Genomic DNA, 17568 nt, shown 5'->3' on the forward strand with positions numbered 1-17568 from the left:
AAACAGGAGAGGGATAAGCTAGCGGTAAAGCAAGCATCATCTCATCAGAACACAGATATCCATGTTTCCAAATTACAGTAGATGTATTTCTCAAAAAAACATTGTATTCCAGACTTTTGAAGATGGATAGCAATATAATCGCACTTCAAATCTTCAAACGAGATAACGGACTCATTGCGCTCTGTGAATGTTGCCATTTGTGAAATCTTGAGGATGGTCTAATAGAGGTAGTACGGTAAATAGCAGAGCGGGCTAACAGAAAAGCGTCCAGTGTGCATTAGTACAGCTAATTTAGTTCTGCTAGGGGTAATACGGTAACGGCAAAGTGGGAAGAGAGTGTTGTGTTTGCAGTAGCGGAGCTGGGAGCAGGACAGGGCTCGCGCGCTGCAGCAACAGCTGCAGGTCTGGGAACCGCTTTGGATCTGGAAGTGCAGAATACTGTTGTCTAGCAGCGCTGGTCTGAGAGAGAAGGGACGTGTACCGAGTCGCGGGGGCAATAATGCTACTGTAGGAGCCGACGCAGCCTGCTGGTGATCCCGCAGAAGCATGGGTGAGTTGTGGAGCTGCAAGTTGCAGCACGTCATTTCTGCCCAAGCCTTAATGACATAGTTTTGGCACTTGCCCATATTTCCTCATGGCTGTATTTTGAGTCTGCCTACACATGGTACACTTGAAGACACTTGTGCCTTTTGTTGAAAAACGCACTCAAAGTAGAATAGTTGGCACCTGACTGTGCACATTTATATAGCGTGTTGCGCAGGTTGAACCGCTTCTCGTCGCTGAATGTCACTTATATCGCACTTAGGCAGACTTCTTATGCCACGATTACTCTTCGATTTGGTACGTTCTAGCTCGCTCTGCTTATCTGCACGTCACATTTTATTTCACATTTTATTTTGGTGCGATACAGCTGTGAAATAAAGATGCCACGGTGTGTTTAATTGCTCCCGCAGGAATTTGTGCCCCTCTGAAATGCTTGCTCTGGGTTTATTTTAGCCGCGTCTGTCGGTCCCAAAGAGATGGAAATATAGACGAATTACGGACCAGGCACCTGCTGCTGAAATCGCCAGCCTGCCGCCGCTGCCAGAGCTGGCACTGAGAGCGTGCCATGGAGACTCTCCACCAGCCCGCCGCCCAGCCTCCTCCCAGGTAGGCCGGCACCGCCCGTGCGCGCGCGTCTGTGCGCAAATAGAACTGTTTGCTAATCTCAAGCCTCTTGTTGGCTTTATTATTAGCTCGGACTCGCAGCCGCCCTGCCCGGCCCTGTCCGAGCGCCCTCTCGGTTTCAGGAGGCTTGAGTGACACTGGGAACTCTGTGTCTGTGAAAGGGATCCCTCGGGCCCTTGTGTGTGTATTTCTGTGCACGTTTCCCAGGTAACAGGGCAGGCCCCTGATCCGCAGCCGGGTCACAGCGCCTGCTTCTTCCAAACCGTTATTATTGCCAGCTTGAGTATCAAAGAAAGCCTGCAAACTAAGGCAGAATGGAGTGTGCAGCTGTGTGTTTGGTATTTAGCGAACTCGAAGTAAAAGTCGTTTAGAATACTTCTGCAAAGTGCTAGAAGGAAGGGAAACGGAAGGGACACGGTTAAAGTGACATAGCGAAGGTGACAAAAACCCTAATGCACGTGACGAAAATGGGCCCTTATTGCTTTGATGGGTAGTTAAAGGTATCCATGATTGCAGATCAGTGAAAACCTCCGAGACACCTGCTGCCACTGCACCTTCTGCACTATTGATAGCTATACTTCTGCACTGACACCATAAGTCTCAACTTTATTACAGTATTGTAATGAAATGTGTGCCCTGAAAAATAACCCAGGACTCTTCTTAAATCACGTGATAAAATTCTGAGCGTTTGCCCTTACGCTTGTCGCCCTGTGTACTCCTCCTGGTTGGAGCACATACACTTGAGACCGGCCACCTAACTCACTTCTAATTAAGAGATCACAAAGGCCCCTGAAAGAACATGACATACTTTATTGTTTGAGTGAGGGGGTTGGGGAGGGGGGGGGGGGGGTGGGCGAAAGGGAGGGGTTGGAAGAATTTACCATATGGCTTGGTGGCAGCCATGTGCAGTTCCTGCCTGCTCTACAGGCTGCGTTGGTGTCACGTAAGACCGTGGGAGCGTTCAGTGGTGACTGCGGCTGCATCAGCTGGTGCTACTCCTGGCTTGCCCTTTGCGACCCCTGGCACTGCCTTTGCGACCCCTGGCTTCAGAGGTAGCAAATTCAGTGCCAGGAGCACAATGGCAGCTCGTCCTTATGGCCGTCATTTGGGGATACACTCTGTTTTCTGTAAATGTTTGTTACCCTAATAGAGACTAAAAGCATATTATTAACTATTAAGGTAATAAAATGGGGTACAATTAGCTAGGAAAATACCCTTCCATGGCAGCAGAGGTAAGTAAAAATGATGCTTTTAAATGTGGGTTGTGTGTGTGATTGTGGGTGAGTGTGTTTATGTGAGAGTGTGTGTGTGTAAGTGTCAGTGTGTGTGTTTGTGTAAGTATATGTGGGCGAGTGAAATTGGAGGTCAAAATGCGTGTAATGTCACTTCCGCTACCGTTGGCATTTTGGTGAATTGACGTCCATGATAACCCCATGCAATTATAACCCTATTACCCTTAATGAACAGCTACTGGTCCAGTATTGTAATATGTAAAACCACCAGAGTAGTATGTTCTAAGGAATTACAGCTATGTGACATCATAATTCATCCATGAAACGGTTGCACTTAAAATGATGCACACATTCGGTCCATAGTACTCACGTTAAAGAATGTATAATATTTGGAGACAATCTACGAATACCACGGATTCAACAAAGGACAAACTGTTTATGTTAACATGCAAATGTGAAAGGCACAAGACCAGTGAGTAGAAAAACAGTGAAGGCCTCAATCACACAGTATTTTTGTAAGTAGTCTTGCATTGTTTCAGTCTTGGAATCGCTAGGGGTTTTCATAAGGAGGCGCGAGAAAGCAATAGTACATGTACGTTGTATATACAAAGGTCTTTCACTGGACAAATGTACAGTTTTTAAAAGCATTATTATGTGGATATATTATATTTTGCATTCTGTTCCTCGCTATTTGGGGCTCATGGCGATGTGATTTGAAGTACGTCAGCACTGAAGAATGCAGTTTGTTGCTTTCAATAAATGCAAGTGAACACTTTTGTCCGAATGACTCTTTCGTTAGGCTAACATGTTTAGCTGAAAGATTTCAGGACCGCGCAGGTATCTTCCTTGGGATGTACTCATTCAGCGGAAGATGTTTTTCAGTTTTAAGGCAGTGAATTCTGACAAGAAGGGAGTGAGTACTGTTCAATCCGTGGGAAGGAAGAATGGCCTTATGAGTAGGTAACGAGGAGGCAAAAGGAAAAGACTCAAATGATGGTCCCAAGGAGAAGGTCAACTTTATCCACATCGTACACTGTCTGTTCAATCTCTTGAAAGAACTGTGTGCATCAAGGGTGAAGTCATTTTGCTCACCCATCCCCGGTTCCTAGTGAGGCTGATACTTGTTTTAACAGTTTAAACTCTTTTAGGTCTTGCTCCAGGCTGATGGGAGAGCCTCTGCTAACAATATTTTATAAACAAGTGTAGCTAAGAAGTAGTACAGAGATAGTAGGCTTTGGACCAGGCGACTTAAGCTATTGGTTTTTCTGGATTTTTATGTCTTGGCTAAAGGCAGACTTATTGTTACCAATACACAACATATTCTTAGAGTGGGCTTTGGGTCAGGTTATTGCTCATGATTGGATGACTTTGTTATCTATTTCAGTTATCTGCTTCCTATTTGATGTCTTTCCTCCCTGTTGTGCTTTTCCCACCCAGGAGCATTTCGGCCTCACAGTGTTCTGACTGGACGAGCTGTATAATTTCTATATAAACTGAAGGGAAATCTTTTTTTATTTTACATTTAGTACTTCGACAGAGTGTCATGTTAGATTGCTAAAGTAAAAATGCTTGACATATGCAAGCACATATATATCACAACATATGCATTCATATGCTAGCATGTGTAAGCATGTTCATTGCTGGGCATAGAATATGGAGGGCCCCCTCCAGACTCATTCAAGGCAGATGCTGTGCTGAGGGGGCTCTCTGGAGAGGGGTTCCGGGGCCTTTGTTACGCCATGGTGGCAACATGTGCTTTTTGAGACCAAAATATTTTTTCCCCCTTTTTGCAAGTGTTTGTTACAATGGTAAGGGCCTGACATTCCCCACAACAATAAAGTGTTACAAAAGCCATATAAAAAAGACACACATTGACAAATCCAAAAGACTCACAGAAAATGTCGGATTGTTGGCTTTGCCAGTGCTTGTTTATTGTCATGGGTCCCGTAATCTTGTTGAAAATGGTTACACTGATTTTCCATTTTGGAACTGTTTTTGGGAAATATTATCATGCATCAGCACATTTTACTAAATGACCTTCAAAGAAATAGCACCTAAAATGTAATGGTAGTAAAATGTTCTTTTCCTTCTTGCATTTTTTCTGAACATTTTACTTTGAAAGCAAAGAATCATCACTCTTCCGCAAACATTTGCATCTAATCAGAGAGCATTCTGGGAGCATTATACTTAGCCACATATTGTTAAACTTTTCAAATGTGGACACTTTTTTAAAAACTGGAACCTCTGTCAGTCGTGCAGTATTACCTTAAAACATTTATTTGCAATGCTCACCCTAATAATGAAGGCTTTTCATTAATGACCATAAATACATTATACATTATAAGTATTACCTTATGAGCACACAAATTACCTCAACTGCAGACAGTTGCTTCTCAGTAAACTGGCATCCAAAGGGTCTGTGCTGCAGGGTATTGGGCCTACTTGTCCCAAAGACAAAATAAACATAAAGACCTGTTTTCCTTGACCCTAAACAATATGTTCTGGGCATCAGGCGATAGGAATTCCACATCCCTGTGTACTCCTGTCTTAATGCTTCTTTTTAATTTATCTTATGTATTGTTTGTAGTGCCATGGTTTGCTTAAAGTTATTTATAGACCATGTTGCATTTTATATTCTTTTGTTAATCTGTTTTTCGTATTAGAAAGAGTGCTTTGGTGGCAATCATGAAGGAGGCAAATACATGTTATATTTCCAGACAATATCCACAATGTACATCTGTGAGAGAATAGCAAGTTATATTGAGTGTTTAATCAAATTGAGAAAAGTGCCAGGGCTGGGTTGTCTCTGATTAATTTGTAAGTTATGCACTTTAACACTATTGCACTTTCATGTAGAAGAGCGCTCCTACAGATAGAGATGGTGTGTTCCCTACATAATATTTTTTTTTAATTTTGTCCTATTTCATAACTATGTATATTTATGTTAGGTTCCAAATAAGCTCTGTGTGATTCCATGTCCAACAAAGGGGCATGGACCGGGCTGCTATGGGTTAAGTTGTAACCAACATACTTTTGCACTAATGCCCATTTGCATATGAGATTGTTTATGATAGAAAGATGCTGTGTTTTATAATTTTTCTTCCACCCCTTTATGTGTTTTTAATGTGATATTTTATTGTATCTGTAGTGGCGTTCATAGCCAATTACAGGCTGAATAAAGTATTTGGTGATGATGATGATGAAATGGGGCTTCTTTAATAGAAAACCCATTTTAAAATTGCCATCCATTCATTCCCAGGCGTATTGATGCATGTGCATGGATGGAAAATAATAAATATATTGGCAAATCCAATAGATTGTCCTTTTAGGGCTTTGCCAGTGCTTGGTCATGGTTTGTGATTGCTTGGATGGGCTGCCCATTAAGGCCGTGGCATTTTGAGCATGGTTACATTGTTCCATTTGTTTTAGCATTTGTGATGGTACTCCAATAGTCCTTTTGTTAGACTGCAGAAGCAACAAGATGAGTAGCATGTAATTCAATAGATGTGTGTTCTTTGCTTTTAGTTTCCTGATATGATGACATTTTAATTGCTGGTTTATGGATTTTAGGTTGAGCGTAAGTGTACGACCTCTTATATACTTTTAGTATACTTCTGTGGGCTTAAAGCCATTTCATTTGTTCGTATCAGTGTCATTTAACTATCCTTGCTTGCTAGCGGTCAGGCATGCCTCTTTGTCCCTCCTTTTTCTCTGTGGGAGCAGGGATTAACTACTGTATAATTACCCTTTGTCGTGTTTATCTGTTCTTTGGGAGACTTTTTTTCTTGGTTTCCTGCTTGTGTTTGTCAAAGCTTCCTTTTTCGTTTGCAGATCATTCTTGCTCTTAGCTAACGTTCCTGCTTACATTTCACATGCTGTTCTTAATCTTGCATTCTTTATGAGTGTCTGCTTTTTCCAGGATGTTGTTACTTATTTTTTTTTTCAGTCAACATATTACTCTCGTTTCCCCTCCCTCATAACCTGAATGCACAGTGTAAAACGTTTCTCAAAACCGTCACTGCGCTTTATTTTTCAGCACGGCACCCGAAAGTCATTGGAGATGTTTTGAATTCAAAATTTCAGGGTGCATCAATACTTTATCTGTCCAAAAGAGTTCCCAAGGGACACCAAGTGACAGCCTGTGGTACTGCACTCTTTCCCTGCTTCGTGCACATTAGAACAGTAAATGTTGCAGTTTTTTTCATCAGCAAGCGAATTATAAGTGTAAAAGCGTTAATGTAACCATGTTGTTCCTGCTTACATTTCACATGCTTTACTTATTCTTGCATTCTCTATGAATGTTTGCTTTTTTCAGGATGTTACTTATTTTTTTTCTCAGCCAGCATATTACTCTTGTCTCCTCTCCCCCATAACCTGTTTCCCATTTGCTGGTTTTCCAACGCCGCAGGGTCATATGAATGGCAATAGCGCTATGCAGCTATCATCACTCCACTGCATACAAAAAAACAAAAGTAAAAAAATGCCATTTTCAACTCCAAGAGCTCTAACTTTCACAAATGCGAGACCGATTGCATTGCAAATGCTTGTTTGTTCAGGAAGCACTGCCTTGCATGTATTTATGGCAGTCTAAGGACATTCACTAATTACCTTTGAGAGTTTATGTGCTTCACTTTGCTGTCAAGATAACAAACAAGTTATTTGATTTACAGCTTTTTGTTCACAAAAGCCTTGCTCACACATGAGCTTTCTCATTGCTAAAATACTGGCCCTATGTCAATAGTATCTACTAAGCAGTATTTTGCTAATTATGCTTTAGAGGTCCAACACTATCAATACAAACTTCATTTTCTGAATTATTTTTATAATACTCACACCTACAGGTACAGCGTAGGCACCCTACTATCAACTCCATATTATTGTAGCTCAAGAGGATGCCTCATTATGTTACTATCTTTCTAGGATGCCTGGCAGCAACACACACAGTCACTATCTACAACCAAATTATTCCTCTAGAAAAAAGCCAAACCTACTAGCTGTGCCATTGCATGCTTAAGAAAAGCGCACCCTGTTACCTTTGCCAAGGCTTGTTCAAGCCTGTTATGAAGAATGTGAAGAATGAACATTAAAAAGCAATTATTTCACTTTACAACACATTTAGTTTTCAGTGTGCCCCTTAAAATCTTGCTTTGAACATGCAGCTGCCAGTGTGCCTATAAATTTAGCTTTTCCTGCATGGTTTTGAATTGTTCCGTGGAGAAGAACATTTTAATTTCAAGGTAGAATTCATGCTTTGTTTTATATCGGATTGTTTCAGATTTAAACTTTCATTTTTCTGTGCATTCGCAGTACATTACAGAAAATGTGACGTGTTGTCACTTACTTAACTTTTTTGGGGTCTTCGTATTTATTTATTAGAGTGCCAAGGGCTTCGACGGTCACTTCAAGCTGTTTGTAAGAACAGTGTAGAAAAAGATAAAAAAATATACGGTGAACTTCTCAATGTGACTGTCATATTCAAAAGCAAATTTCCGCCGCCTTATCTGTCCAGCGTGTGTCTCTACCTGCAGGTTTCTTTCCTCTGGAGGAACGGCTCGCGTTCCTGAGGTGAATGCTTATTTTCACAGTGTCCCAGTCCGCTGGCTCTCAGTGGCGTCTTTCACTGAGTTATGAAATGACTGTTGAGTTCCTGGCAAAGAAGGAGGTGGGAGCATTCAGGGTCAGCTGGATGCACCGACGGAAAGGGACGCTGTAGACATTCACGGGTCCACACTGTGCAGTTTCCAATACTTCTAGTTCGCTCTTAGCAGATTCAAATGCAGCAGTGCATTGGTTGTGCTGTCTGTAACCCTTCCTCTGAAGCAGAGGTGCCCATTCCAGGCGTGACACTGACAGGGTGACTATACATGGACCAATGCATCCGTGGCACGACTACACTGGTTGGATGTGAAAATAGCTGTCGATGGCTGGTCCGGTCACTAGAAGTTTTTATATGATAATTTTAGAGTGATGCTTGTTAGATAAATGTTGACTTTAAGGTGCAGGGTTGGATCACATACATTTATAACTTGTGCTAAACATGTGCTTGGTGATAAGTAAGGCAGGGCTTGATGAAAACATCTTTTGGTAACGTATCATGAAAAGTTTATGAATGTGGTAATGTGTTCTCAGAACGTTTGTGCATATTTGTAATGTGTCACTTTGTTGTTGTTGTAATGCATTTTTTAGGTCTTATCTTAGACAGAGCAAGCTCTGTCATTTCTAAGACATTTTGTTAGCTTAAAAGGGGCTTAGTGCCCACCCATTACTTACCATTGGTTGGCTATATTATCATTATCATTTCCTTGATTCTCATTGGCCAGCACGTCAGTGATAGAGCGGTCTGTAGTAATAATTTACCTGTATTCGGACGCTCTTTAGGCCGATGAATCTTTTGACTAAGTGGGAACTCTCTGTACTCTTAATCGATCAGTCGCATCAAATCAATAATCAATAACGAACATAAGCAACACCTTGAACGACATAACACCTTACAATTAATCCAGAATACATTTCGGCGAACCCTGACCTTTCAGTCAGGAATAACCACACCAGTTTATTGCAAAGTTAGTGAATTTATTTCCCTATATTAACAAAGCTAGCACAATATAAATGTGTCTCAACACTAAATGATAAACATAAATGAACATTAATAGCTGTCCATACCGTCGAAACAAGTGTAATCTATGTAGCATTTGAATCACAAGGCATTCGATAATGGCAATGCAAAGCACTAATACAATAATCTGTAATGAACTAATTGCGTACATTTAGTCAGCATAACAAGATCTCAAATTGCATCGTGCGACATATGGAATCCTCGTCTAACCTCAAATTAGCATCAGCATGTGGGACTTCATGCAAAAACAATTTAGCAACATAAATTTAGAAAACTCCTAGCTGGGGCTCTTATCAAAATCAGCAGTTGGTTACCTAAAAGAAACACAATGCAATTTTACAATTTCCTTTCATAATTACCAATTCCGATCAGCAATCAATGAAATCTTCGTCTCACAGGTATCGTTTCTCGATCAGCATAGGACGGGACAAAGGGACAGGGGTGAACGGGGCAATTGCCTCACGGCGGCAAGTTAAGACTGCTACTTCATGCAAAGGGGCAAATTAAAGTTAAAGTCTCTAGGGCAAGAATCATTAAAGTCTCTTTCTCTCGACTAGAGAAAGCATCAAAGTCTCTCAAAATGGCGTCGCAGCAAAGTGGGCCATAATAGCTACGAAGTCTGCAAAATGGCGGGTTGTCCACAAATGGAGAGAGCTTTCCTCTCGTGCACCTGGGTTTTATAGACAATGGTTCAAGTCCAGTAGGGTCTCCATTGGAGGGTTCATAGGTTAGCTTCAAATTGTCCAATCAAAAACGACAGTTCTCAAGCTTTTACTTAAGCATACATTATCCTTGGAGATGGGTACGCAAATCGCAACATTGTCTCCCAATTAGCTCACTTTCAGAGCCTCCATTGTCCGCACCTGCAAGTCGACCTTGAATTAAAGAGAAAATATGCCAGGCTGGCACTAACTTTAAGATAAGCATGTGAACAGTTTCTGTGGAAAAGTACAGCTTCAAGCAGAAATACACGTTTAATAGCACATTGGAAAATACGAACATCTAAACCGTGAGACCAGGCCACTAGGCCAAAGCCTCCGCTAAAGTAATGCTAAGCTAAAGCATTTCAAACAAGCAAATCGTAGCATACGTTTATGATTATGTCGGATTAGTGCAATTCTAATACACCACGTTATATAAAGCACGCGTATAAATGTTGGCAAACTACTCTGAGGGCACATTTTGTCCCCGTACAATCTTAATTAGTTCGGTTAAAGTCACACAAGATTATTTCAGCACTACGTTTAAGCGTTAATAAACCAAAACCTTAATTTTCTGCTTCATCAATCCCTCCTCTGATGACTACTTGTCATCACACAAATCATGCCCACAAATTTTATTCCATTAAAATTCTGTCAGTTCCCTTTTCCTTTTAGTACCCCTAGTTTGCGCTTTGTATTCTTCTGCCATTCTTTTCATAATTTTCTCCTCCTTTCTTCTTTTAATTCTTTCCATAATCATTATTATTCCCCTTTTTATTCCCCAAATTCCAAATACACAAATTATTACTATTAATATTCCTTCTATTATTTTCAATAATATTCCATTCCAAATTCCCCCAATCCAATGTCCCACTGAAGCTAGTCCCTTTCCAACCTTCTCCCACACTCCTGGTTCTTTCAGTTCTTTCAAATCTGCACTTTCTTTTGTTAGATTAGCAAGCATAGTTTTAATCTTCACACTATTATCCGGTATATAGGTACAACAGTGACGTGCACCAATCATTTTGCAAACGCCTCCATCCTTTGCTAAAAGAATGTCTAAAGCAAGCCTATTTTGAAGAGTCATAGCTCTTTCCGCTGCAAGCTCAGCATCTATCAGGATTATAGCACCTGAAAACTTTGTCAACATGTTATCCACTATAGTAGACAACTTTCTTATTTTGATGGAATTCAGCACAACTCCCAATGAAGGAATCATGGCTCCAAATATATCACCTACCACAGCAGCTGCGGTCTCTCTTTTCTGGATACGATGGGATCCAGATGTCTTTTGAATCATCGATACGTCATCCAGCTGATAAACCTTTGGAAACACTATACCCAAATAACATCTTCCCCACCATCCCTTTGGAAGACGATAATAGGCATTATGCCCACAAATGTAATATACACCTGGAATGACAGGGTCAAGTCCGTTCATCATGAATGTCCATTTGGCCTTAAAAATAAACGTATGTTTGCATTCACTCGCTCCTACAAAAATATTGTCATAATAAGATTCTCCTCGATATATACAAAACTTCCCTACATGCCAAGCATCTAAAGCAATTTTCCCTTGAGTCTTTATAGCAGCAAAATCGTAATTATCTACTGAAGTCCTCTTATGTAGCTCCTTTTCTAATTTCGCTTTCATTTGAGCCCTTCTATCATCTGTGCGATCTAAAAAGCTTATTTCTACAGCAGAGACGGAGCAAGTAAGGTTCTCCCTATGAGCATGAGCCGTCTCAAAAGGTAGCATTGGCTCGAAAAATTCCCTCATAATTTTAAAATCCCAATCTTTTGCAGTCTGGCTTAGCTGCGCTATTATAGGAACATAAGCAAAGGTAACATCATAATTCGAGTAAAAATACTGTAGGTTAGATTGACCATAAAACCTAGACATTACTATACTACATGTAATCCCATATGTAAGAGGCATGTGGTGATAAGTTACCCCTTCCTTTACTGATGTCGGTATCTGGGTACACACATAACAATCTTTCGCATCCATAGTTTCAACATACTCTGTTAATAAGCGATAGAAAACGTTATACGAAAGCTCTTTCTTATCGTGCAAGAGCCTCTCATCCAGTGCTAGTCTTTTCAATGGTGTTAATTCAGTGACAGTAACAGGAGCAATAGTAGAAGCAGCAATAGTCTCATTCTCACCCTTTCCATGCATTCCAAACACAATTGCCATTATTATTAGTACACATGTTACTACCAAGCCTATACACACGTATTTACAATATTTCTTTCTATTGTTTTGCGTCATGATCTGTATAGAATCAGAGAGCTAGAAGCACTTATAAATGAAACTAATTAGCAATTCAGTTACAAAGTTGAACGAGCACAATGTTCACACCGTCTTCTTCAAAAGGCCAGTCACTTATCGGTTAGCAGCATTTGTCTCAATTCGGTTTAGCAATGTCTCAACTGGTTGTTTGTCTCACGTTAGATTGCAGCAAGCAATACCATTTACTACCGTTTCAATCAACAGAGTCTATGAAACTTTTCTTTTCTATTGGTATCTCTTCTTCTTCTTCGTTCTCGATACTTAGAGATACAAACTCATCAGTCCAATCATCATTGACTGCGTATGCCCATTCAGGACCGGAATACCTCCTGTTTGGTATCCTTTTCCTTTTCAATTTTGCTTCTCTTTTCGATTCTGCTTCGCTGGTACTCTCCTCTTTTGTCAAGTCTTTTTCTTCACTTGACGATTGTTCCACAACAGTCACTTCCTTTCTTTTCTCTTTCACTTTTGGTCTCCCTCCCTCGTTCAAACCTTCTTTACCCTTTTCTTTTATCGGTGAGATACTTAGTCTTCTTTTTGCACTGTGTCCGTTTGATGGACCTGCGATCTTTTCTGTAGAGGTTTGAACTCTTTCGTTCTGCTCTTCCTTGTCCCCACCTTCAGGGGAATCGGTCACGTTTTCTTTTTCTTTTTCTGTATCGTCTGTTTCTGGGAAAGCCCCCTTCTGATCAGGCTCTCCTGCCTTTTCACCTTTTTCGAGCCCTTCGTCACCGTTACTTTCTTCAGGCTCTGTATCACTTTCAGCTGCTTCAGGTTCTTTGTCACCTTCAGCTGCTTCAGGCTTTTTGCTACCCTCAGCTGCTTCAGGTTCTTTGTAACCTGCAGCTTCTTCGTCGCTATCTGAACTTTCTCCTTGGCCTTCCCCAAGTGAGTCAGACTCTTCGCCCTCCAATAATATTTCCTTCTCTCCTGCTTCTGCTTGTTCGCTTTCAGTTCGCTTCTGTTCTTTCTCAGCACTCGGCACTGTTTTGTCAGGCACTGGTAGTTTCAGTGCTTCAACTTCCTCATCTGTGGGACACAACACCTTCTTTGTGTGACTGGCGTGAATCCAGTTGGGAACCCCCGCGCACTTCACAGCGGTAGTTGTCGTCAGGATCACTTGAAAAGGGCCTTTCCAACGGGGTTCCAGACACGATTTTCTCACGTGCTTCTTTATCACGACCCAGTCACCTGCTTTCAGTGCGTGTCCTGGACCTTGGATCGGTGGCAAGGTGGTCGCTTCCACCTGGTGAGAGAAAGAGCGAACCACGTCAGCCAGTCCTTTGCAGTAGTCTAACACCATATCATCTGTAATATTCAAAAGCATGTTTGCGGGAACTGCAGGAAGTCTCATAGCCCTGCCCATGAGTATTTCGTGCGGAGACAATCCAGTTTTTCTATCAGGAGTGTTTCTCATTGACATTAGCACTAAGGGCAATGCGTCAGGCCATTTCAAATTTGTCGATGCACATATTTTTGCCATTCTCGATTTCAGCGTACCATTCATCTGCTCCACCAGTCCTGAGGCTTCAGGGCGATAGCTACAGTGCAGCTTTTGCTCAATGTTCAGCGCTTCGCAAAGTAACTTTATCACCTCGTTATTGAAGTGACTTCCCCTATCTGATTCTAAAGAGATCGGGAATCCGAAACGTGGTATCAACTCCCTCAATAATAGCTTGGCAACTGTAAGGCTGTCGTTTCTACGTGTGGGGTATGCCTCAATCCAGTGACTAAAAATGCACACAATCACCAACACATATTTCAGACCTCCATGCACAGGCATCTCAATGAAGTCCATCTGCATACGGCTAAAAGGTCCGCTTGCCCTACCAATGTGACTCGCGTTCACAACGGTTCCCTTTCCTGGGTTCATCTGCTGGCAAGTGACACATCGATGGCAAACTGCTTCTGCAGCTTGACGAAATCTGGGGTTAAACCAATCAGTTTTGAACAATCTTATCATGGCATCTCTCCCTAGGTGAGCCTGCCCATGATAGAACCGCGCAAGCTGCGATAAGAGACCATTTGGCAAAACAAATTTTCCCTCATGTGAAACCCATAGCTCGTCTTGTCTCTTTATACATTGTGATTTAATCCAGGAATCCCTTTCATCCTCCCTGACATTATTTTGTAATGCTTTTAGTTCATCTATTGTATCTACAACCTTCAAGGCAAATGCTTCAGCTGGTTCGAGTTCTGGTTCACTTATTGTATTCCAATCATCCCTTAGCAATATACAGTTCAAAGCACAAAATCTTGCGACTTGATCTGCATATGCATTTCCCAGAGACACATAGTCCTGTCCTTTCGTGTGAGCACTGCACTTTACCACTGCAACTTCAGCTGGCACTTGAATGGCATGTAACAATTCCCTTATTCTTTCCCCGTTCTTCACTGGGGATCCTGAAGAAGTCAGGAAACCTCTCTGTGACCATAGTTGTCCAAAGTCATGCACAATCCCAAACCCGTATTGACTATCAGTGTAAATGGTGACTTTCATCAATGCAGACAATTGACATGCTCTAGTAAGGGCTACAAGTTCTGCTACTTGTGCAGAATAGACTCCTTGAAGCCATCCCGCTTCCAAGACCCCTGTTACAGTACATACAGCATATCCTGCTTTCAAAATCCCCATCCCATCTCTTAGACATGAACCATCAACAAAGAGAATTTGGTCATTTTCATCAAGTTTAGTATCCTTGATGTCCGGTCGGGGTTTTGTGCAAAATTTAGTCACCTGAAGGCAGTCATGCTCGACGTCTTCAGCGTTCTCAATTTCAGCATTTTCTCCAGGAAGCAAGGTAGCTGGATTCAACGTAGTGCACCTTTTCAGCTGCACATTCGGTGAGCCCAGAATAATCGTTTCATACCTTGTGAGTCTTGCTCCAGTCATGTGCTGCATTCGGGAGCGGGTCAAAAGTATCTCAACTGAGTGAGGGACCATGACTGTTACTGGGTGTCCCATCACTATTCCTTCACTCTGAGTGAGGCTGATACCAACTGCTGCTACGGCGCGCAAACACCCTGGGAGTGCTGCTGCGACCGGATCCAAAGTAGCTGAAAAATATGCTACTGGTCTGTTTACGCCACCATGGGCTTGAGTCAGGACAGACAGAGAACATGCATCACGTTCATGACAAAACAATGTGAAAGGCTTCGTGTAGTCAGGCATACCTAAAGCTGGAGCCCTGCACATGCATTCTTTCAGTTCAACAAAAGCATCCATCTCGTCTCCTTTCAGCTCAATTTCATCCAAGGCATCCTTTTGGGTCAATTTCAGTAGGGGCTTCGCTAGAGACGAAAAGTTGGAATCCACTGGCGACAATATCCCACCATTCCCAAAAACTTCCTCACCTCCTTCCTTGTCTTAGGTGGACTCATTTGGAGTATACTTGTAATTCTTTCCTTCATTATTCTCCGTGACCCTTTCTCTATTTGGTGACCCAAGTATTTCACTTTCTTCTGACAGAACTGTAATTTGGAAGGGGACACTTTATGTCCATTCCTTCCCAAATGATTCAACAGAGCAATGGTATCGGCTGTGCAGCCATTTTCCGTTTTGGATGCAACCAGTAAGTCATCAATGTACTGTACTAGAATTGACTCGTATGGCAATTCTAATTCTTCCAAATCTTTCTTTAGAACTTGATTGAATATTGACGGTGACTCAGAAAACCCTTGAGGAATTCGACACCAACTGTACACTCTGTCTAGGAATTTGAAACAAAAGAGGAATTGGCTGTCCTCATGAAGAGGCACAGAAAAGAATGCCTGTGACAAATCGATGACTGAGAACCATTCAGCATCGCAAGGGACTTGAAACATTATCACAGCTGGATTCGGCACGACAGGGCAGCACTTTATTATGATGTCATTTATTTTCCTCAGATCCTGCACGAGTCGGACTTTCCCACTTGGCTTTATTAGTCCCATTATCGGTGAATTACATGGGATGCTTAACACTTCTTTCAGTACTCCCTGCTTTACGAATTCGTCAATGAGTTGGGCAACTTTCATGAGAGTATCTTGTGGCATGTGGTATTGTGGGGTCTGGGGAAAGATCGCATTGGGCTTTACCATCACTTTTACTGGTTCCACTCCTTTCATCAATCCCACCTCTTTCCCTGTCATGTCCCACACTTCCTTTCCGACTGTTTCCCGTAATTCTGCTGGGATATCTTCTTCAGTTATCATCGGGAAAAGACAAATCAGAGGATACTCTTCGTCGACTGTTTCCATCTCATCCCCCTCTACACTGTCCTCTTCTTCCCCATCATTGCTCGTCTGTATTGTTATTCCTTCGTTTGAACACATTATCGAACAACCCAATTTACACAATAGGTCTCTTCCTAACAGTGCTATCGGGCTTGAGTCACACACCACAAACTGATGTACCCCTTGATAGTTACCAATGTTGACTGGTACCAGATCTGTAATTGGGTTCGTCAGATGTCTGTTTGCTACTCCCACCACTTGAACTGTCCTCCCTGAGAGTGGCAAATTTGGTACTTCACTGCTCTTAACAGTTGAACGTGTGGCTCCCGTGTCAACCAAGAATGAGACACGATGACCCATTACTCTTCCTTCTACGTACGGACCCCTTTGATCAACTTCTAGGGATGCCGCAAGCACACAATCTCCTTCCTCTTCTGAGCTTTCACTCTCCCATACATTGTTTATTCCACTCTCACTGTGTAATGGGAACTGTTGTACTGTGCCGTTTGTACTCATTACCTGACCCGTTACCTGTGGAGGAACCATCACTTGCTGCTGACTCATTGGTGCCAAAGGTATTTGCATTTGCTGATTAGGTACCATAGGTAACTGCTGTTGCATCGGCTGCATCTGCGTCATCTGCATACCGGCATCTGCATCTGCTGCGGCTGCATAGGTTGTAATCCCTGCAATTGATTTATGGTCTGAAAATTTGAGTTTGGACCTCTCATTTTCGGTCCTCTTATTGTCTGAAATGCATTGACATCATTGTTTTGCTGACCAACACCTACACCTGTACCTGCACCTTCCTGCACCACCATTGGGCACTCGCGCTTCCAATGACCTACAATTCCGCACGCGTGACACGGCATCACCTTCTTCATTGCCTGCACACCCGTCACAACAGTGTTCAAATCCGGACCATTATTCACAAAACCTCCTCTGCCTCTGCCTCTGGCCTGTGGTTGAAACGCCATGTTTCCCTGCAACTGTGGCTGCGGTTGCGATACCTGCTGTTGGAACCCTTGCATCCCTTGTAAACCTTGCAGACCTTGCAAACCTGTCTGGGCTGCCTTAAGCTGCATCATCATCACCTTCTCTTTCAGCTTTTTCTGTTTCACTTCAATTTCGTCGCTACAGTATTTCGCATAAGTCAAGACTTCGTCAATCGGTTTAGACTGCCAGCAAATCAAATGCGATTTTATCATCTGACTTATCTCTGGTCTCAGCCCTTCCACAAATCTGAACACAAAATGAAGCATATCTTTCGCCTCTATTGCTTCCGTGCCACTGTAATTCTTGAACGCCTTCAACAACCTTTCATAGTAACTATGAATCGAT

At 42.2% G+C, this 17568-nt stretch overlaps 1 protein-coding gene across 4 annotated transcripts in view; it reads left to right on the forward strand.

Annotated features, from left to right (window-relative positions):
- Positions 1–305: 305 nt before the first annotated feature.
- COBL (cordon-bleu WH2 repeat protein) overlaps positions 306–17568 on the forward strand; it is an 890550-nt gene continuing 873287 nt past the window's right edge. For 2 of the 4 annotated variants that reach the window (XM_069216757.1, XM_069216752.1), the window contains exons 1-2: positions 332–550; positions 997–1149. In XM_069216757.1, the coding sequence (XP_069072858.1) occupies positions 1109–1149 (41 nt within the window). In that variant the 5' untranslated portion in view covers positions 332–550; positions 997–1108. Of the gene's footprint in view, positions 551–996; positions 1150–17568 lie in introns of all 4 variants that reach the window. The other 2 variants (XM_069216764.1, XM_069216715.1) reach the window with 2 other exon arrangements.

This window comes from Pleurodeles waltl, chromosome 2_1, assembly GCF_031143425.1.
Source record: "Pleurodeles waltl isolate 20211129_DDA chromosome 2_1, aPleWal1.hap1.20221129, whole genome shotgun sequence".
Classification (NCBI taxonomy): Eukaryota; Metazoa; Chordata; class Amphibia; order Caudata; family Salamandridae; genus Pleurodeles; species Pleurodeles waltl.